General features: G+C 33.3%; 1 protein-coding gene across 1 annotated transcript; it reads left to right on the top strand.

The window, feature by feature from the left end:
- The first annotated feature begins 635 nt into the window (after positions 1-635).
- Positions 636-17,408, top strand: LOC107955786 (uncharacterized). Its single transcript, XM_016891587.1, has 4 exons — positions 636-1,486; positions 1,612-1,897; positions 16,674-17,027; positions 17,130-17,408. Exons 1-4 carry the CDS (start codon positions 636-638, stop codon positions 17,406-17,408), a joined length of 1,770 nt encoding a protein of 589 aa, XP_016747076.1.
- Positions 17,409-23,665: the final 6,257 nt, after the last annotated feature.

A 23,665-nucleotide genomic window follows, 5' to 3' on the forward strand; every position in this document is an offset into this window, starting at 1 on the left:
ATCCACTCGTTCCTGATTTGGATGAAGTCACGGAAGAGGAAAAGGCAAGGATAGAATCGTAAAAACAATTGGAAGAACGGTGTAAATGGCTGGAGGAAAAATTCAGAGCTATGGAAAGCGCTGATAGTCATCATGGGATTGATGCTAAGGACCTGAGTTTGGTCCTAGACTTGGTCCTTCCTCCCAAATTCAAAATGCCTAAATTTGAGAAGTACAATGGAACGAGCTGCCTTGAGGCTCATATCACTATGTTTTGCAGGCGAATGATAGGATACGTCAACAATGACTAGCTATTAATTCACTGCTTTCAGGACAGTCTGGTTGGGGCGGCATCTAAATGGTATAACCAATTGAGCCGTGCTAAGATTAACTCATGGAAAAACCTAGCTCAAGCCTTTATGAAACAGTATAGTCATGTGATGAACATGACTCCTGACAGGATCACTCTCCAGAATATGGAGAAGAAACCAAATGAAAGCTTCAGATAGTATGCGAAAAGATGGAGAGAAGTTGGCATACAAGTTCAGCCGCCGTTTCTAGAAAAAGAAACCACGATGCTCTTTATCAACACTTTGAAGGCCCCTTTTATCATTCATATGTTAGGGAGTGCCACCAAAAGCTTCTCAGACATAGTGATGACAGGTGAAATGATTGAAAATGCTGTGAGAAGCGATAAAATAGAAGTCGGGGAAAGTACCAAAAGATCGGCCCCGAGGAAAAGAGATAATGAAGTGAATAACACGAGCACATTTAGTAAGGGTCAGTCCAAGTCACTCACTATAAACCAACCAAAGACGGTGACCGCCAATCAACATAGCACTATGAGACAAGAATCCAACACGAGGCCGAATACAGAAAGGCCACAGTTCACACCTATACCCATGACGTATAGGGGACTGTTCCAGAACCTATTTAACGCTTATGTAGTGTCCCCTTTCTACATGAAGCCACTACAACCCCCGTTTCCCAAATGGTATGACACAAACGCCCAATGTGAATACCATATAGGAATCACCGAGCATTTGATCGAAAACTGCACCGCGTTCAAGAAGCTAGTTGAAAGATTCATTAAAATGGGGATTGTAAGGTTTGATGACCCAGCTGTACCCAATGTAGCAGGAAACCTGCTCCCTAGTCATACCGACCAAGGAATAAACGAGCTAAGCGAAGGCGGAAGAAAAAAGATCAAATATGAGGTTGCAAAGGTCAGGACCCCATTAAGGCGGGTGTGGAAGGAAATGGTCAAGAGAGGATTAATCGCATTGGATTCGAGAGAAGAATCTGAAGAAGAGAGGAACTACGGTGAGTTCCACAACGAGGTGGGGCATGAAATTCAAGAATGCGTGGAGTTCAGGGCCCTGGTACAGGACATGATAAACAATAGCGAAATGGAGTTTTATGAAGAAACCGGAAACCCGGAGAGGGAGATATATGTGCGTCAGAGGGAGAATCGACGGCCCAGAACCAAACAGTTAACTACCCCGTGGTCATCATATCACGACCCAAAAGTAATGAAGCAGGAGTGCAAATGCCACCGAAAGTTATAATCCAAAGACCTGCAGTCTTCCTCTATAAAGACAGTAAGAGGGTCCCATGAAATTACGACTGTAGCGTGACGATCCCAGGAAAAGAGAACCTGGTTGATGCTTCAAAAGAGGACCAAGATAGGGGCTCCTATACGCGTAGCGGGAGACGCTATGATTCAGCAAGCGAGAAAGCAGAACCCTCGAAAGAAAAAGCCATAGTGGTCGAACAAAAGAAAGAAAAAGCGGCCAAATCTGAACTTCTTGTTAATGAGCCGGTCAACGAAGAGGAGGCTAAGGAGTTTTTAAAGTTTCTAAAGCACAGCGAATATAATGTTGTGGAACAACTGCGTAAACAACCAGCTCGTATCTCGGTGCTGGCCTTACTTCTGAATTCGGAAGTCCATCACAGCGCACTAATGAAAGTTTTGAATGAAATATATGTTGTAACACCCCCTACTCGTATCCGTTGTCGGAATAGAATACGAGGCATTACCGAGGAGTACAAAACATTTACAGATAATTTAAATATATTTTCATAACAACTTGTCTTGATTTCATACTATTTCATATTTAAGCTTTACTCACCAAAGTATTTGAAATATCATCTTTATGCAAATAGCACACATGAGGTACATAATTCCATAATTAAGAATGAACACATTTATCAAACATATTGCACATTCATATATCAATGTCTCATGTTTCCATATATCAATAACCGTCATTTTTCTTATTTTTTCAGATAATTATGTGTAACCATTGATAAGCATGCAATTCACTGTTTCTTCCCGTCAATCACAATTTCAAATGACAAATTCGTGTGAATGAGCTCAACCTCATTAGGTCTTTAAATTCTGTCACTTTGATTCACATACTCATAATTTACTAACTTATCCTGTCAAACACAATCTTTGAATGACAAAAATCATATAATTGAGCTCAATAATAATAATGATAACATTACTTACACTTCTTTTTCCACACGTTACATTTACGGCTTACCAACTTGTCCATTCAAGGAATGGCTTACGGATTTGAGTACATCGTGATCTGAAGTCCGAAGTCTAGCTGAAGCACATAAGTGCTAAACGGAAGCCCGAAGGCTAACTGAAGCTCATCAGAGCTGAACTGAAACCCCAAAAGGGTTAACTGAAACTCATATGAGTTAACGGAAGCTCGTAAGAGCTAAACGGAAAGCAAACACGAGAATTCGCAACAAATGCTGAATCTCGGTTTACTTGGGTAATTTACCGTCAATTCATCTTTTTCACTGAAAGGTTGTACTTATTTCCTGCGTTCCGTTCCTCCGAAATTCTCAGTTCAATTTAATAACTTTTGTACATAATTTACTTATTTTCAACAATTAACATACACAAATATTAATCACCATTCATAAAATAATATTGAAATTTAATAATATTAACAAATGGTCACTAAATTTAGTTATATAAACTCACAAGTTTGATTTTTTTGTATTATAGCGATAATCATAATTTCATAATAAATATTCCAAATAAAACATTATATCATTTCTAATTCAACAGTTATCGATTATAATCGGGCATGAGATCAATTTATACACGGGTCATTCATATATTTTCCTCCTCCTCCTCTCCATCCACGTCCTTGGTATAAATAACACACTTGTAAGTAACCTTATCCATAATTTTCACTAATTACTTATGTGAATATTCAAGCTGCCCATCTGTATCATAGTCACTAAATTATTTTTATCTTGAGCTAAAGAACTCCAAATTAAGATCCATAAATTTTCCCAGAAACTAAACTCATATGTCTTCGTACCATAAAAATTTCATAATTTTTGGTTGGGCCAATTAATACAGTTTATTCATTTAAGTCTCCCCTGTTCTGCTGTCTGACAGTTCCGACCCATCTTCACTAAAAATTAATTACCTTCTCATACAAGATTCGAATGATGTCCTCGTTTGTTTTTATTGAAAATAGACTCATTTAGGATTCTAAACATATAAATTTAAGCCTCTAATTATTTTTATACAATTTTTGATGATTTTCCAAATTCAGAACAGGGGAACCCGAAATCATTCCGACCTTGTCTCACAAAAGTTATTGTATCTCATGATTTACAATTCCATTGCTTATATAATTTTTTTTATAAGAAACTAGACTCAATAAGCTTTAATTTCATATTTTATTCATCCTCTAATTATATTTCTATAAATTTTTTAAATTTAGACTACTGTTGCTGTCCAAAAAGTTTTAGTGCAGGATGTTGATTTCCATTTTGCCCCAAATTTCACAATTCATACAATTCAGTTTTTGCTCAATCAATCCCTCAATTAAGATAATTTTCTCAATTAATACTTTTCCTAAACATTATAAGTTATTTCATAACTATTGAAAATCATAATTTTCACATAAAACTCTAACTTCAAACTCTTTTACAATTAGGTCCCAAACATTCACTTTATATGAGTTAACGGAAGCTCGTAAGAGCTAAACGGAAAGCAAACACGAGAATTCGCAACAAATGCTGAATCTCGGTTTACTTGGGTAATTTACCGTCAATTCATCTTTTTCACTGAAAGGTTGTACTTATTTCCTGCGTTCCGTTCCTCTGAAATTCTCAGTTCAATTTAATAACTTTTGTACATAATTTACTTATTTCAACAATTAACATACACAAATATTAATCACCATTCATAAAATAATATTGAAATTTAATAATATTAACAAATGGTCACTAAATTTAGTTATATAAACTCACAAGTTTGATTTTTTGTATTATAGCGATAATCATAATTTCATAATAAATATTCCAAATAAAACATTATATCATTTCTAATTCAACAGTTATCGATTATAATCGGGTATGAGATCAATTTATACACGGGTCATTCATATATTTTTCCTCCTCCTCCTCTCCATCCACGTCCTTGGTATAAATAACACACTTGCAAGTAACCTTATCCATAATTTTCACTAATTACTTATGTGAATATTCAAGCTGCCCATCTGTATCATAGTCACTAAATTATTTTTATCTTGAGCTAAAGAACTCCAAATTAAGATCCATAAATTTTCCCAGAAACTAAACTCATATGTCTTCGTACCATAAAAATTTCATAATTTTTGGTTGGGCCAATTAATACAGTTTATTCATTTAAGTCTCCCCTGTTCTGCTGTCTGACAGTTCCGACCCATCTTCACTAAAAATTAATTACCTTCTCATACAAGATTCGAATGATGTCCTCGTTTGTTTTTATTGAAAATAGACTCATTTAGGATTCTAAACATATAAATTTAAGCCTCTAATTATTTTTATACAATTTTTGATGATTTTCCAAATTCAGAACAGGGGAACCCGAAATCATTCTGACCTTGTCTCACAAAAGTTATTGTATCTCATGATTTACAATACCATTGCTTATATAATTTTTTTTATAAGAAACTAGACTCAATAAGCTTTAATTTCATATTTTATTCATCCTCTAATTATATTTCTATAAATTTTTTAAATTTAGACTACTGTTGCTGTCCAAAAAGTTTTAGTGCAGGATGTTGATTTCCATTTTGCCCCAAATTTCACAATTCATACAATTCAGTTTTTGCTCAATCAATCCCTCAATTAAGATAATTTTCTCAATTAATACTTTTCCTAAACATTATAAGTTATTTCATAACTATTGAAAATCATAATTTTCACATAAAACTCTAACTTCAAACTCTTTTACAATTAGGTCCCAAACATTCACTTTATATTCAATTCTTTCAATAAAATCAACATATAAACAATTTAAAGCTCTAATTCCATGCCAAATCATCATATACTTCCAGCACATATTCATAGAAACTTTCAATTTCTTTCATAGAATCAAAAACTAATGAATTCAACAAGTGGACCTAGTTGTAAAAGTCACAAAACACAAAAAATTCAAGAAATAATCAAGAATTGAACTTAATTGAAGTAAAAATATGAAAACCCAGCTTAATAGAATTCTTCCATGGTGTTTTTCTGATGAGAATGCAGAAAAATAAAGAGAAATCTAGATAATTCCACTTTAGTCCTAGCTTTATTAAGTAAATTTTGTAATTTTTCAATTTTTCCCTTAATTCTCCTTATTTTCTTGCTAATTTCATGCCCTTGCCGTCCAGCCCAAATAGACCTTGGGTCTATTTTCCTTTTAAACCCTCTTTCTTTTATCAATTAAGCTATTTAATCATTTCTCACAATTTTGCATTTGATACAATTTAGTCCTTTTTGTTCAATTAACTATCAGAACTTTAAAATTTCTTGACGAAACTTTAATACTAACATATTAACACTCCATAAATATTTATAAAAATATTTATGGCTCGATTTAAAATTCTCGAGGTCTCGATACCTCGTTTTCGATTCTAATTATTTTAATATTTATTTTTAGCACACTATTCACTATTTCAAATTTTTTTTCTAACTTCATATTTAACTTATACTCAGTAAATTAATAATATTTCCTACTCATTTGTCGGATTTAGTGATCTCGAATCACTGTTCCGACACCACTGAAAATTATGCTGTTACAACTCTCCCCCCCTTTAGGGATTTTCGTCCCCGAAAATCTTATTAGAAGAAATTGCTTTCAACACTCATGAAACACTTTTACTAACTTCTTAGAATCACAATTCGGTTTAACCTAGAATTTTTTTTTCAGTCACCCTTGAACTCTAGAATAAATGTTGGAACTTATTGTCAAAATTGTAAATTACCCTCTTAGGAACACATATACTTAGCTGATCTGTCAAATAAAAACTTTGTACCTACTGAAATGATTATACGGATCTTTTTTTGGAAAATGATTAACCACAATCAAATAGCATCTTATTTTTTTCAGAGAGAACGACAATTCTGATACGAAATCTATGGCAATTCTATCTCACAACTTACTCGTCTCATCACTGACTGTATTAGTACTAAATACACTTGGTTTCTCGTCTTTTACCTGTTAACAAATCAATGTCTAAATATGAATCCAAAATATCATTGAACGCATACAATCACTAGCATAACTAACTCATATAACTGTACATTTTATCTTTCTTGGATGAGCAGACTAACTACTACATAAACTTCGGATTCATCTGTACATACATTTTATCTCGAGATAACAATAATAACAAAAATCATGTTCGACCTAAAATTCAACATCAGAAGTAATTTCGTTCCAAACTCATTTAGATTACCACCCATTATCACATTTTTTAGCTTCTCAGTTTCACAAAGAAAACCCCACTTTAGCATTTAATTTGGTTGAAATCAAATCATCATCAAGTAAAGCCAATCATGTAGTCAACATTCACAAAATAATCAAGATTTTCTAATACGTCTATAATGTAGAGTAACAACCCGTATAAACAGAATAATAGCTTTACATGAATCTCACCATTTACTTTTATCTTCAACGTAACAGAATAGTATAACAAAGAAAAATGAAGAAGTCCCAATCATAATTTAATCAGACCAACGATGCTCTCATCAAATATTTTAGCTAGCTAGCATTCTCATACAATAAGATTTCCATCAGAAAACGAATAGCCACATATTCCTCTGACTAATTCTGTCATCCCTAATCCCATAATATTTCATTCATTAACAAAAATCAATTCAAAAGAATTTTCCAGTAAGTACACTCTTTAGACATCATATCTGAATAAGTCAATTTACTGAAATTAGCTTCTTCTCTAATCATGACATTGCATATCTCGAATGATCTTTAAAACATTCTAATACTTTTTTCCAGAACTGTATTTACTTTTCAAACTATTCTCGTTTCTGTATGCCTTACTAATCACTTCAACACTATACTCTCCAATTCTATAAATGTGAATTTATTAACATAATTCTCATGAAATTTTGTCATAATTACAACTCTAGTAAGGGGTGAGGTCGTAAAGCCTCTAACTCAACTCTCATAACTACACACATATGACTTGACATTCATACATAACATTATCGTTTTCACATAATTCACTTCAAGCAAAATTAATACACTTATATAGTCTATCAATATTTTCTGCCATATACAATTTCAAACGATGAATTCACTTAGTTTAGCTCAATATCAACAATTAATCAATTTCAATCTTTTAAGTCCATTTATCACTAACCTTTCTTAATCAATTTAGGGAACAATTTCGGAATTGAGTACTTCGTTTTCACCATGCCATAGTAAAACTATGGTCTTGCACATAGTCACATATCACACACCGAAGCCATAGCCCAGCCATGGTCTTACACGGATCACATATCACACTGATGCCATATCCCAAATATGGTCTTATACGGAAGCACATAATCACATATCTCTGATGCTATAGCCCAGCTATAGTCTTATATAAAAATCACATATTACATGTTGCCATGGTCCAACCATGGTCTTTTCCGTCAATTCATCTTAGTCACTGAATGAAAGTACTCAAATCCGTTATTCCACTTAATTTGTACTTTTATTCAAATATCATTTTACAACTATCACAGTTTAATGACATTCATATGCAATAATATACTATATCATTCATGAAATTTTCATATCACAATAGTAAATTTAGCCATATGAACTTACTAATCATACTTATTCAACCAAGTGTACATAAACACACACTTATTCAATTTTGAATAAAATTTACTTAATCAAACATGTTGGACACATAACATCATAGACATGCCAAACAGACACGGATAGCCTTATCATAATATAAACATTCATTTCATTTCACCTTTTTATATTTCAACTTATTGTTATCTCATTTCGTACATTATCACATACATATTATGAACTTCTATTCATACCTTGTCAAGTTTCAATTTAACACAAACACATTTTCAATGTCTCAACACCAAATTTTCGCACTGTCAATATTAGGTCGGTTGGAAAGCGCCTCCGTCTTATCAAAACAATTTCGTTAGCGCCGGAAGATATCACACTATCACGAGTAGTAATATAACATGTATAGCTAAACTCACATGCGCTAGGTTAGTCCGAGAACCGACTAAACCATAGCTCTGATACCATTAAATGTAACACCCCCTACCCGTATCCTTCGCCAGAATAGAGTACGAGGCATTACCGAGGAGTACAAAACACTTATAGATAATTTAAATATATTTTCATAACAACTTGTCTCGATTTCATACTATTTCATATTTAAGTTTTACTCACCAAAGTATTTGAAATATCATCTTTATGCAAATAGCACACATGAGGTACATAATTCCATAATTAAGAATGAACACATTTATCAAACATATTGCACATTCATATATCAATGTCTCATGTTTCCATATATCAATAACCGTCATTTTTCTTGTTTTTTCAGATAATTATGTGTAACCATTGATAAGCATGCAATTCACTGTTTCTTCCCGTCAATCACAATTTCAAATGAGAAATTCATGTGAATGAGCTCAACCTCATTAGGTCTTTAAATTCTGTCACTTTGATTCACATACTCATAATTTACTAACTTATCCTGTCAAACACAATCTTTGAATGACAAAAATCATATAATTGAGCTCAATAATAATAATGATAACATTACTTACATTTCTTTTTCCACACGTTACATTTACGGCTTACCAACTTGTCCATTCAAGGAATGGCTTACGGATTTGAGTACATCGTGATCTAAAGTCCGAAGTCTAGCTGAAGCACATAAGTGCTAAACGGAAGCCCGAAGGCTAACTGAAGCTCATCAGAGCTGAACTGAAACCCCAAAAGGGTTAACTGAAACTCATATGAGTTAACGGAAGCTCGTAAGAGCTAAACGGAAAGCAAACACGAGAATTCGCAACAAATGCTGAATCTCGATTTACTTGGGTAATTTACCGTCAATTCATCTTTTTCACTAAAAGGTTGTACTTATTTCCTGCATTCCGTTCCTCCGAAATTCTCAGTTCAATTTCATAACTTTTGTACATAATTTACTTATTTTCAACAATTAACATACACAAATATTAATCACCATTCATAAAAAAATATTGAAATTTAATAATATTAACAAATGGTCACTAAATTTAGTTATATAAACTCACAAGTTTGATTTTTTTGTATTATAGCGATAATCATAATTTCATAATAAATATTCCAAATAAAACATTATATCGTTTCTAATTCAACAGTTATCGATTATAATCGGGCATGTGATCAATTTATACACGAGTCATACATATATTTTTCCTCCTCCTCCTCTCCATCCACGTCCTTGGTATAAATAACACACTTGTAAGTAACCTTATCCATAATTTTCACTAATTACTTATGTGAATATTCAAGCTGCCCATCTGTATCATAGTCACTAAATTATTTTTATCCTGAGCTACAGAACTCCAAATTAAGATCCATAAATTTTCCCAGAAACTAGAATCATATGTCTTCGTACCATAAAAATTTCATAATTTTTGGTTGGGCCAATTAATACAGTTTATTCATTTAAGTCTCCCCTGTTCTGCTGTCTGACAGTTCCGACCCATCTTCACTAAAAATTAATTATCTTCTCATACAAGATTCGAATGATGTCCTCGTTTGTTTCTATTGAAAATAGACTCATTTAGGATTCTAAACATATAAATTTAAGCCTCTAATTATTTTTATACAATTTTGATGATTTTCCAAATTCAGAATAGGGGAACCCGAAATCATTCTGACCTTGTCTCACAAAAGTTATTGTATCTCATGATTTACAATTCCATTGCTTATATAATTTTTTTATAAGAAACTAGACTCAATAAGCTTTAATTTCATATTTTATTCATCCTCTAATTATATTTCTATATATTTTTTAAAGTTAGACTACTGTTGCTGTCCAAAAAGTTTTAGTGCAGGATGTTGATTTCCATTTTGCCCCAAATTTCACAATTCATACAATTCAGTCTTTGCTCAATCAATCCCTCAATTAAGATAATTTTCTAAATTAATACTTTTCCTAAACATTATAAGTTATTTCATAACTATTGAAAATCATAATTTTCACATAAAACTCTAACTTCAAACTCTTTTACAATTAGGTCCCAAACATTCACTTTATATTCAATTCTTTCAATAAAATCAACATATAAACAATTTAAAGCTCTAATTCCATGCCAAATCATCATATGCTTCCAGCACATATTCATAGAAACTTTCAATTTCTTTCATAGAATCAAAAACTAATGAATTCAACAAGTGGACCTAGTTGTAAAAGTCACAAAAACACAAAAAATTCAAGAAATAATCAAGAATTGAACTTAATTGAAGTAAAAATATGAAAACCCAGCTTAATAGAATTCTTCCATGGTGTTTTTCTGATGAGAATGCAGAAAAATAAAGAGAAGTCTAGATAATTCCACTTTAGTCCTAGCTTTATTAAGTAAATTTTGTAATTTTTCAATTTTGCCCTTAATTCACCTTATTTTCTTGCTGATTTCATGCCCTTGCCGTTCAGCCCAAATAGACCTTGGGTCTATTTTCCTTTTAAACCCTCTTTCTTTTATCAATTAAGCTATTTAATCATTTCTCACAATTTTGCATTTGATACAATTTAGTCCTTTTTGTTCAATTAACTATCAGAACTTTAAAATTTCTTGACGAAACTTTAATACTAACATATTAACACTCCATAAATATTTATAAACATATTTATGGCTCAATTTAAAATTCTCGAGGTCTCGATACCTCGTTTTCGATTCTAATTATTTTAATATTTATTTTTAGCACACTATTCACTATTTCGATTTTTTTTTCTAACTTCATATTTAACTTATACTCACTAAATTAATAATATTTCCTGCTCATTTGTCGAATTTAGTGATCTCGAATCACTGTTCTGACACCACTGAAAATTAGGCTGTTACAACTCTCCCCCCCTTTAGGGATTTTCGTCCCCGAAAATCTTATTAGAAGAAATTGCTTTCAACACTCATGAAACACTTTTACTAACTTCTTAGAATCACAATTCGGTTTAACCTAGAATTTTTTTTCAGTCACCCTTGAACTCTAGAATAAATGTTGGAACTTATTGTCAAAATTCTAAATTACCCTCTTAGGAACACATATACTTAGCTGATCTGTCAAATAAAAACTCTGTACCTACTGAAATGATTATACGGATCTTTCTTTGGCAAATGATTAACCACAATCAAATAGCATATTATTTTTTTCAGAGAGAATGACAATTCTGATACGAAATCTATGGCAATTCTATCTCACAACTTACTCGTCTCATCACTGACCGTATTAGTACTAAATACACTTGGTTTCTCGTCTTTTACCTGTTAACAAATCAATGTCTGAATATGAATCCAAAATATCATTGAACACATACAATCACTAGCATAACTAACTCATATAACTGCACATTTTATCTTTCTTGGATGAGCAAACTAACTACTACATAAACTTCGGATTCATCTGTACATACATTTTATCTCGAGATAACAATAATAACAAAAATCATGTTCGACCTAAAATTCAACATCAGAAGTAATTTCGTTCCAAACTCATTTAGATTACCACCCATTATCACATTTTTGAGCTTCTCAGTTTCACAAAGAAAACCCCACTTTAGCATTTAACTTGGTTGAAATCAAATCATCATCAAATAAAGCCAATCATGTAGTCAACATTCACAAAATAATCAAGATTTTCTAATACGTCTATAATGTAGAGTAACAACCCGTATAAACAGAATAATAGCTTTACATGAATCTCACCATTTACTTTTATCTTCAACGTAACAGAATAGTATAACAAAGAAAAATGAAGAAATCCCAATCATAATTTAATCAGACCAACGATGCTCTCATCAAATATTTTAGCTAGCTAGCATTCTCATACAATAAGATTTCCATCAGAAAACGAACAGCCACATATTCCTCTGACTAATTCTGTCATCCCTAATCCCATAATATTTCATTCATTAACAAAAATCAATTCAAAAGAATTTTCCAGTAAGTACACTCTTTAGACATCATATCTGAATAAGTCAATTTACTAAAATTAGCTTCTTCTCTAATCATGACATTGCATATCTCGAATGATCTTTAAAACATTCTAATACTTTTTTCCAGAACTGTATTTACTTTTCAAACTATTCTCGTTTCTGTATGCCTTACTAATCACTTCAACACTATACTCTCCAATTCTACAGATGTGAATTTATTAACATAATTCTCATGAAATTTTGTCATAATTACAACTCTGGTAAGGGGGTGAGGTCGTAAAGCCTCTAACTCAACTCTCATAACTACACACATATGACTTGACATTCATACATAACATTATCGTTTTCACATAATTCACTTCAAGCAAAATTAATACACTTATATAGTCTATCAATATTTTCTGCCATATACAATTTCAAATGATGAATTCACTTAGTTTAGCTCAATATCAACAATTAATCAATTTCAATCTTTTAAGTCCATTTATCACTAACCTTTCTTAATCAATTTAGGGAACAATTTCGAAATTGAGTACTTCGTTTTCACCATGCCATAGTAAAACAATGGTCTTGCACATAGTCACATATCACACACCGAAGCCATAGCCCAGCCATGGTCTTACACGGATCACATATCACACTGATGCCATATCCCAGATATGGTCTTATTCGGAAGCAAAGCACATAATCACATATCTCTGATGCTATAGCCCAGTTATGGTCTTATTTAAAAATCACATATTACATGTTGCCATGGTCCAACCATGGTCTTTTCTGTCAATTCATCTTGGCCACTGAACGAAAGTACTCAAATCCGTTGTTCCACTTAATTTGTACTTTTATTCAAATATCATTTTACAACTATCACAGTTTAATGACATTCATATGCAATAATATACTATATCATTCATGAAATTTTCATATCACAATAGTAAATTTAGCCATATGAACTTACTAATCATACTTATTCAACCAAGTGTACATAAACACACACTTATTCAATTTTGAATAAAATTTACTTAATCAAACATGTTGGACACATAACATCATAGACATGCCAAACAGACACGGATAGCCTTATCATAATATAAACATTCATTTCATTTCACCTTTTTATATTTCAACTTATTGTTATCTCATTTCGTACATTATCACATACAATCATGAACTTCTATTCATACCTTGTCAAGTTTCAATTTAACACAAACACATTTTCAATGTCTCAACACCAAATTTTCGCACTGTCAAGATTAGGTCGGTTGGAAAGCGCCTCCGTCTTATCAAAACAATTTCGTTAGTGCCGGAAGATATCACACTATCACGAGTAGTATTATAACATGTATAGCTAAACTCACATGCGCTAGGTTAGTCCGAGAACCGACTAAACCATAGCTCTGATACCATTAAATGTAACACCCCCTACACCTATCCTTCGCCAAAATAGAGTACGAGGCATTACCGAGGAGTACAAAACACTTACAGATAATTTAAATATATTTTCATAACAACTTGTCTCAATTTCATACTATTTCATATTTAAGCTTTACTCACCAAAGTATTTAAAATATCATCTTTATGCAAATAGCACACATGAGGTACATAATTCCATAATTAAGAATGAGCACATTTATCAAACATATTCCACATTCATATATCAATGTCTCATGTTTCCATATATCAATAACCGTCATTTTTCTTGTTTTTCAAATAATTATGTGTAACCATTGATAAGCACACAATTCACTGTTTCTTCCCGTCAATCACAATTTCAAATGACAAATTCGTGTGAATGAGCTCAACCTCATTAGGTCTTTAAATTCTTTCACTTTGATTCAATACTCATAATTTCTAACTTATCCTGTCAAACACAATCTTTGAATGACAAAAATCATATAATTGAGCTCAATAATAATAATGATAACATTACTTACATTTCTTTTTCCACACGTTACATTTACGACTTACCAACTTGTCCATTCAAGGATCGACTTATAGATTTGAGTACATCGTGATCTGAAGTCCGAAGTCTAGCTGAAGCACATAAGTGCTAAACGGAAGGCCGAAGGCTAGCTGAAGCTCATCAGAGCTGAACTGATACCCCAAAAGGGTTAACTGAAACTCATATGAGTTAACGGAAGCTCGTAAGAGCTAAACGGAAAGAAAACACGAGAATTCGCAACAAATGCTGAATCTCGATTTACTTGGGTAATTTACCGTCAATTCATCTTTTTCACTAAAAGGTTGTACTTATTTCATGTGTTCCGTTCCTCCGAAATTCTCAGTTCAATTTAATAACTTTTGTACATAATTTACTTATTTTCAACAATTAACATACATAAATATTAATCACCATTCATAAAATAATATTGAAATTTAATAATATTAACAAATGGTCACTAAATTTAGTTATATAAACTCACAAGTTCGATTTTTTGTATTATAGCGATAATCATAATTTCATAATAAATATTCCAAATAAAACATTATATTGTTTCGAATTCAACACTTATCGATTATAATTGGGCATGTGATCAATTTATACACGAGTCATTCATATATTTTTCCTCCTCCTCCTCTCCATCCACGTCCTTGGTATAAATAACACACTTGTAAGTAACCTTATCCATAATTTTCACTAATTACTTATGTGAATATTCAAGCTGCCCATCTGTATCATAGTCACTAAACTATTTTTAACTTGAGCTACAGAACTCCAAATTAAGATCCATAAATTTTCCCAGAAACTAGACTCATATGTCTTCTTACCATAAAAATTTAATAATTTTTGGTTGGGCCAATTAATACAGTTTATTCATTGAAGGCTCCCCTGTTCTGCTGTCTGACAGTTCCGACCCATCTTCACTAAAAATTAATTACCTTCTCATACAAGATTCGAATGATGTCCTCGTTTGTTTCTCTTGAAAATAGACTCATTTAGGATTCTAAAAATATAAATTTAAGCCTCTAATTATTTTTATCCAATTTTTGATGATTTTCCAAATTCAGAACATGGGAACCCGAAATCATTCTGACCTTGTCTCACAAAAGTTATTGTATCTCATGATTTACAATTCCATTGCTTATATAATTTCTTTTATAGGAAACTAGACTCAATAAGCTTTAATGTCATATTTTATTCATCCTCTAATTATATATCTATAAATTTTTTAAAGTTAGACTACTGTTGCTGTCCAAAACAGTTTTAGTGCAGGATGTTGATTTCTATTTTGCCCCAAATTTCACAATTCATACAATTCAGTCCTTGCTCAATTAACCCCTCAATTAAGATAATTTTATCAATTAATAATTTTCCTAAACATTATAAGTTATTTCATAACTATTGAAATTCAGAATTTTCACATAAAACTCTAACTTCAAACTCTTGTACAATTAGGTCCCAAATATTCACTTTCTATTCAATTCTTTCAATAAAATCAACATATAAACAATTTAAAGCTCTAATTCCATGCCAAATCATGATATACTTCCAGCACATATTCATAGAAACTTTCAATTTCTTTCATAGAATCAAAAACTAATGAATTCAACAAGTGGACCTAGTTGTAAAAGTCACAAAAACACAAAAAATTCAAGAAATAATCAAGAATTGAACTTACTTGAAGTAAAAATATGAAAACCCAGCTTAATAGAACTCTTCCATGGCGTTTTTCTGATGAGAATGCAGAAAAATAAAGAGAAATCTAGATAATTCCACTTTAGTCCTAGCTTTATTAAGTAAATTTTGCAATTTTCTAATTTTGCCCTTAATTCTCCTTTATTTTCTTGTTGATTTCATGCCCTTGCCGTCCAGACCAAATAGACCTTGGGTCTATTTTCCTTTTAAACCCTCTTTCTTTTATCAATTAAGCTATTTAATCATTTCCCACAATTTTGCATTTGATACAATTTAGACCTTTTTGTTCAATTAACTATCAGAACTTTAAAATTTCTTGACGAAACTTTAATACTAACATATTAACACTCCATAAATATTTATAAAAATATTTATGGCTCGATTTAAAATTCTCGAGGTCTCGATACCTCGTTTTCGATTCTAAATATTTTAATATTTATTTTTAGCATACTATTCACTATTTCAAAATTTTTTTCTAACTTCATATTTAACTTATACTCACTAAATTAATAATATTTCCTACTCATTTTTCGGATTTAGTAATCTCGAATCACTGTTCTGACACCACTGAAAATTAGGCTGTTACATATGTTGCCAATGATATCTTCGTCAACGAGCTGGACCGCTTGGTTAGCAACATAAGTGCCGATAACTTTATCTTCTTCAATGACAACGAGATACCACCCGGTGGCAGAGGGTCGACTAAAGCTTTACATATCACCATGCGTTGTAAGGGATATATGCTACCAGGAGTACTGATTGACAACTGGTCAGCCTTGAACGTCCTACCATTGTCCACACTAAGAAGATTACCTGTGGACAGCTCTCATATGAAAGAGTGCCAGAATATAGTGAAGGCATTCGATGGAACGGAGAGAAGGGTGATGGGCAGAATTGAGATACCTCTTTTGATCGGACCAAACACATATGAGGTAGATTTCCTGGTGATGGATATCAAGCCTTCATACAACTGTTTATTGGGGAGACCGTGGATACATTCAGCCGGGGCAGTGCCTTCATCTTTGCATCAAAAGTTGAAGTTAGTATCAGAGGGGTGGTTGATAACGATAAATGCTGAAGATGATATCATTGTAGCTGTAAGTAGTGATGCACCCTATTTGGAGACAAATGACGAAGTAATCGAATGCTCATTTCGGTATTTGGAATTTGTTAATGCAACATTCATTACTGAGGGGAGTAAGATTCTGAGGCTAAAATTATCCAAAACTACAAGGATAAGTCTACAGTTGATGGTTGGAAAAAGGAGCTCTACCCGGAAGAGGACTTGGGAGACATCTTCAAGGAAGGGTTGAAATGCCAATATTGAAGGACAAGAGAGACCGCTTCGGCTTAGGATTTAGGCCGGATGCGAGACAAAGGAAAAAGGAACTGGAAAAGAAATAAGAAAGAAGGAGAGCACGGCTGAAGGGGGAGGAAATCAAATGGGAGCTAATGATATTCCCCCATATATCGAAAACTTTTGTGTCCGGAGGAATCATTCATCTTGAGAGGGGTATGCCAAGAAGGGAAGCCATAGAGGAAAAGTTGGAAAGCTTAGACATCAACGCCATATACGAAGAAGGGGTTGGAGGAGAAAATTTGTCAAGCATTTCCCCTACATATCTGGAAGTGTTCTGGATAACTGGACTGCGGAAGAGATTCTTGTATTTTTTAGAGCTGATTCAGAGTAATGTCCAAAACACATTTATTGCTTTAGGCCTAGGAGTAATAAGAATCTTTTGTGAAATAGGCTTATGTTCAAAAACGTTATTTCAATAAAATGCACAGTTATTATCATTTTGAGCAGATATTTATTCATTCTTTCCATTTCATTCATAATCACATTATACAAATGATTACTTTTAGATTCTTTTGTCCTGCAGACATTCTTTTAAATATTCTTTTGTCCTTCATTCATAATCATACCATACAGATAAGTATTCTTAAGTTCTTTTGGTTCTTTGTATCTTTCTTCATCCTCATAGCAGGTCCCCAGATATCAATGATATAAGTGACACTACTAGTGGCTCAGAGTCTCCTTTTGAGCGAGATATGTGTATGGAGGATTCTCAGGATTTCGAAGATGACCAAGGTTGTAACCTGTCTCCTGATTTGTTGAGGATGGTAGAACAAGACGACAAAAAAATCCTACCTCACAAAGAATCAGTAGAAATTGTGAGCTTAAGAGAGGGACAAGAGGTTAAGATCGGAACTTGTATCACCATGGAGATGAAGCGAGACCTTATCGAGTTACTTCAAGAATTCAAAGATGCCTTCGCATGGTCATACCAAGATATGCCCGGGTTGAACACTGATATCGTGGTGCATCGACTCCCTATAAAGGAAGAATGTAAGCCAGTTCAGCAAAAACTCCGAAGAATGAGGCCTGACGTCTTGCTAAAAATAAAAAAAGAGGTTAGAAAGCAGTTTGACACTGATTTTAAAGGTGGTAAAATACTCAGAATGGGTAGCCAACATCGTCCCTGTCCCTAAAAAGGATGGAAAAGTACGAATTTGTGTAGACTACAGAGATTTGAATAAAGCTAGCCCAAAAGATAATTTTCCACTGCCTCACGTCGACACCTTAGTGGATAACACGGTAGGACACTTACTGTTTTCCTTCATGGACGGTTTCTCCAGATATAACCAGATCAAGATGCATGCTGAAGACATGGAGAAGACCACATTTGTAACCATGTGGGGCACGTTCTGCTACAAGATGATCCTGTTTGGATTGAAAAATACGGGGCAACATATCAAAGGGCATGGTAACCCTATTTCACAACATGATGCACAAAGAAATCAAAGTTTATGTCGATGATATGATCACAAAGTCCCAAACAGAGAAGGAGCATGTACAAGTCCTAAGGAAGTTGTTCTTAAGGTTGAGGAAGTTTTAGCTAAAACTCAATCCAGCCAAATGTACCTTCGGAGCCAAGTCTGGAAAGCTGCTTGTATTCGTGGTTAGTGAGAAAGGGATTGAGATCGATCCAGACAAAGTCAAAGCCATACAAGAGCTATCTCCACCGCGTACCCAGAAAGAGGTTTGAGGCTTTCTAGGAAGATTAAATTACATCGCTAGGTTCATTTCACAACTAACTGAGAAATGTGACCCTGTTTTTCGCCTCCTCAAGAAACACAACCCAGGTGAATGGGATGAAGAATGCCAAATGTGACAACCCTAATTTGACCCTAGTTGGAAAGTGGTTTCGAGACCACAAAACCGAGTCACGAAAATAATTAGATGTTATATTCTGTGCTTATTATATGTGAAAGTGCATGTGTGAAAAATTTCATGCTTTGATTTTGTCATTTGTATGTGAAATTATTAAATAGGACTTATGTGAAAATTTTTGAAAATGTGATAGGTTAATTTGAAGTGGCCAAATAATTTATGGTGTAAAATAAGTGGATTTGCATGTCAAATTTTCCACTTTAATTTGTAGTGGTCGGCCATAATGATGATGAGAAGCAATATATGCATTATATATTAATATTATAATAGTTAATGGCTTAAATTATGAAATAAAAATTAATTAAAATAAGAAAAGATGATAAAAAGAAAAACAAAATGTTTTGGTCCATATTCCTCCTTAGCTTAGCCGAATCTTAAAGAAGAAAAGGGGAAATAGCTATTCGGTCACCTTTGAGTTGGAATTAAGGTAAGTAATTCATGTTAGTTTTTGAGATTTTAGCATAATTTAAGCTAGTTACTAAGTCCCTTACTTAGCCCATGTCAAAATTTTGAATTGGGTAGTGATATGAGTAATCGGCTATAGAACAATTTGAAGGGAATGGTTGTTGTCTTCATGTTTTAATGAGTAATTGTGGATGAGTGAAGTTTGAGCTAGCTAAATGTTCATATAGGTGCATTAGATAAGAAGGTGAAATCGGCTTGTGTGTATGTGTAGTTGCCAAATGTGAATTTAGATAACATTGAGTAATGTTGCGTTTTAAAATGATGAAATGGAGATTTAAGCTTGATAGAATTTTGTTAAGAATAAATAAAAGAATATGTGTATTCGGCTATGGATGTTTGGATAATAAATTAGTGTGGATGCCTCGATGAGTTATGCTCAAATTATAGGTTGAATTTAAAGCTTGTTAAATTTGCTCTTAATATTTCCGGACAAGTTACTTATTTAAGCTTGTTAAATTTGCTCTTAATATTTCTGGACAAGTTACAGTTAAGCTTGTTAAATTTTCCCTTATTATTTTCGAATAAGTTACTTAGTTAAAGAAAATTTTAAAGTACTTAGTTAATTGATACTAGGTTAATGGTGTGTGTATAAATTAATATAAACTTTGTATATGTACTAAAGGTTGTAGATGAATTCGGCCTTGGGAGAAATTTTGGTATAAAATGCTTGAATGTTAACAGGTTATTGCTTTAATGACTGAATGTGTCAATGGCTAATGCATGGACTAGTTGATCAATATATGTTAAAAGGGAAACGTAAATAAATACCTATTTGATGAGCTATATATATATTCGGCTCTATGGTAAAGATATATATATAAAAATATGATAAGCCTTATGAGTTTTGTGTTTGTGTATGTGAACTAAGTACACAATGAATATTCGGCTATAAGCTAGCTTGATGGGACCTTAATAAATTAAATTTTGTTTGAATTAAGCATAGAGAACCAAGGTTGGACAGGGGAAAAGAGAAAGTAGTTGAATAGCCAAACCGAGACTGTTCGAAAATATATTCAAGGTAAGTTTTAAGTAGTTAAATATATATAATATTCGATAATGACATGAAAGATTATGAGAATTAAGTATTACTTGTCATATATGTATATGGCCGAATGGAAATTGTAATGGAAGTAAAATGTGATATGCTTTCATGATCAAATGATAGTGTTAGATGAATATGAGTAAGATGTTACGTGTAAACTATCAAATGTTGAATGTGAGTGATGAAATGATATAAAAGTGAATAAAATGTAGGATGATATATTAGAATAATGCTTGTACCCAATTTGGTGTGATTGTGTTATATGAAACTTGTTGATTTGAATATCGCACAGTATTATTCGGGCCTTTGAGCCTAGCAGGCTATAATGTCGATGAGATACTATTTGGGCTTTCGAGCCTAGCAGGCTATAATGTCGGTGAAATGATATCGAGCTTCGAGCCTAGCAGGTGAAATATTGGTGAATGAAGTCAGGTTTTTAAACCTAGCAGGCTGAATGCCGGTATTTGATAAAAGTCTAAAACTAAGATACCTCGTGTTAGAATGACAAATGAATACATTCAATACGTTAAGTTGGCCAGTTACGTATTATGTATTTATATGTGAGTATGATTTGAATTGAATCATAAGTGTATAATGTGATACATATGTAAATAAATGTTATATTTATATCTATGATCATGATACATTCGGTCAAGGTGTGAAAGTATGAGAAAATATTCGATTTATGTATGCCATATGAATTCAGATTAAGTGAAATTAGAATGCTAATTGTGCATTATGTGCTTCTGTATATTCGGCCAAATGGTAATATATCTAGAAAATGACCTCTTGAGAAATTGAATAGTTGATGTATAATTGAGTTTATTTGTTGCATTGCTTAAAACTTACTAAGCTTATGAAAGCTTACTATGTTTGCTACGTTTCTCTGTTTTATAGATTGTTGACTCCTGTCACCTGCTCGAAAAGGGATCGTCAGCAACTCGTCACACTATCTATCATTTTGGTATTACTATGTTTTGAAGCTAGTATGGCATGTATAGAATAGACTGAAGTGAATGGTATTTTTGAGATGTTGTTATATATGGGCCATGCGAATATGGCATCTTTTGAATGTTTGTATAAATTTTTTGAATGCATATAAAAGTTAATGTTCTTATATCAATGTGATTGTACAAATGTGATGTTTTGGGTTGGTAACACTTCATAACCCATTCCGGCGACAGATACGGGTTATAGGGGTGTTACACCAAAGGGCTTTCGACAAGGTCAAACAGTACTTATCCAACGCTCTGGTGTTGATGCCACCTAACCCCGATAAGCCATTGATACTGTATTTGGCAGTATTTGAGAATTCCATGGGATGCGTACTGGGTCGGCATGATGAGTCAAGAAGGAAAGAAAAAGACATTTAATATCTTAGTAAAAAGTTCACTGAATGTGAGACAAGGTACCAGTCGATAGAAAAGTTGTGTTGTGCCCTAATTTGAAAAACCGAAGGCTGAGGCAGTATATGTTGTATCACACTACTTGGCTCATCTCAAAACTGGACCCTCTAAAGTACATGATGGAGTCAACAGCTTTGAATGGAAGGATGGCCCGATGGCAAATTTTGCTCTCCGAATTTGACATAGTCTATGTGAATTAGAAAGCAGTAAAAGGGAGTACAATAGCAGATTTTCTAGCCAGTAGAGCTTTAGAAGATTACAAGCCCTTGAACTTTGATTTCCCGAATGAAGACCTAATATGTGTTGCTACCACTGAAGACGGTGCTCTGGAAGAACTTCCTTGGAAACTAAACTTTGATGGGGCGTCAAATGCTGTGGGTAATGGAATCGAGGCAATTTTGGTATCTCTAAACGGAGATCACTATCCATTTACTAGTAAATTGAATTTTGATTGTACGAATAAAATGGAAGAATATGAAGTGTGCATCATGGGTATCCGTGCAACCATAGAACGCAAGATTAAAGTGCTAGAGGTGTATGAAGATTCTGCGTTAGTGATTTATCAACTCAAAGGAGAATGGGAGACCAGAGATCCCAAGTTGATCGATTATCAAAAACTGTCCTTGAATTGGTTAAAGAGTTCGATGACATTACCTTCTGCTACCTTCCACGGAATGAAAAACAGATGGCCGATGCTTTGGCTACTTTGGCTTCCATGATCAAAGTGAACAAACAAGAAGATGTCAAACCCATCCGGATGATCATTTATGAAACTTTGGCTCACTGTTACAATATTGAAGAAGACAAAGAAAAAGATAACCACCCTTGGTATCACGATATATTGCAATACGTGAAGAATCATGGGTACCCAAACTAGGCAAGCGAGAATGAAAAAAGGACACTGAGAAGATTGGCCATTGACTATGTCTTAGATGGGGAGATCCTATACAAAAGAAGAAAGGATCAAGTGCTATTAAGATGCGTAGACGCTATAGAGGCTAAGAAAATCTTGGAAGAAGTCCATGAGGGCATCTGTGGGACACACGCTAATGGCTTTACAATGGCCAGGAAAATTATGAGATTCGGGTATTATTGGTCCACTATGGAAGGAGACTGTGTCAATTACGCCAAGAGATGTCATAAATGCCAAATCTATAGAGACAAAATTCATGTGCCTCCTTCACCGCTACATGTCATGACTTCCCTATGACCTTTCTCTATGTGGGGTATGGATGTGATTGGACCAATATCGCCGAAAGCTTCCAATAGGCATCGGTTCATCTTTGTTGTTATCAACTATTTCACTAAATGGGTAGAAGCCGCTTCATATGCCAATGTTACAAAGTCGATAGTGAGAAAATTTCTAAAAAAGAAGATCATATGTCGATATGGAATGCCGAAGAGGATCATATCTGACAATGC

The sequence above is a fragment of the Gossypium hirsutum genome, chromosome A04, assembly GCF_007990345.1.
Source record: "Gossypium hirsutum isolate 1008001.06 chromosome A04, Gossypium_hirsutum_v2.1, whole genome shotgun sequence".
Classification (NCBI taxonomy): domain Eukaryota; kingdom Viridiplantae; phylum Streptophyta; class Magnoliopsida; order Malvales; family Malvaceae; genus Gossypium; species Gossypium hirsutum.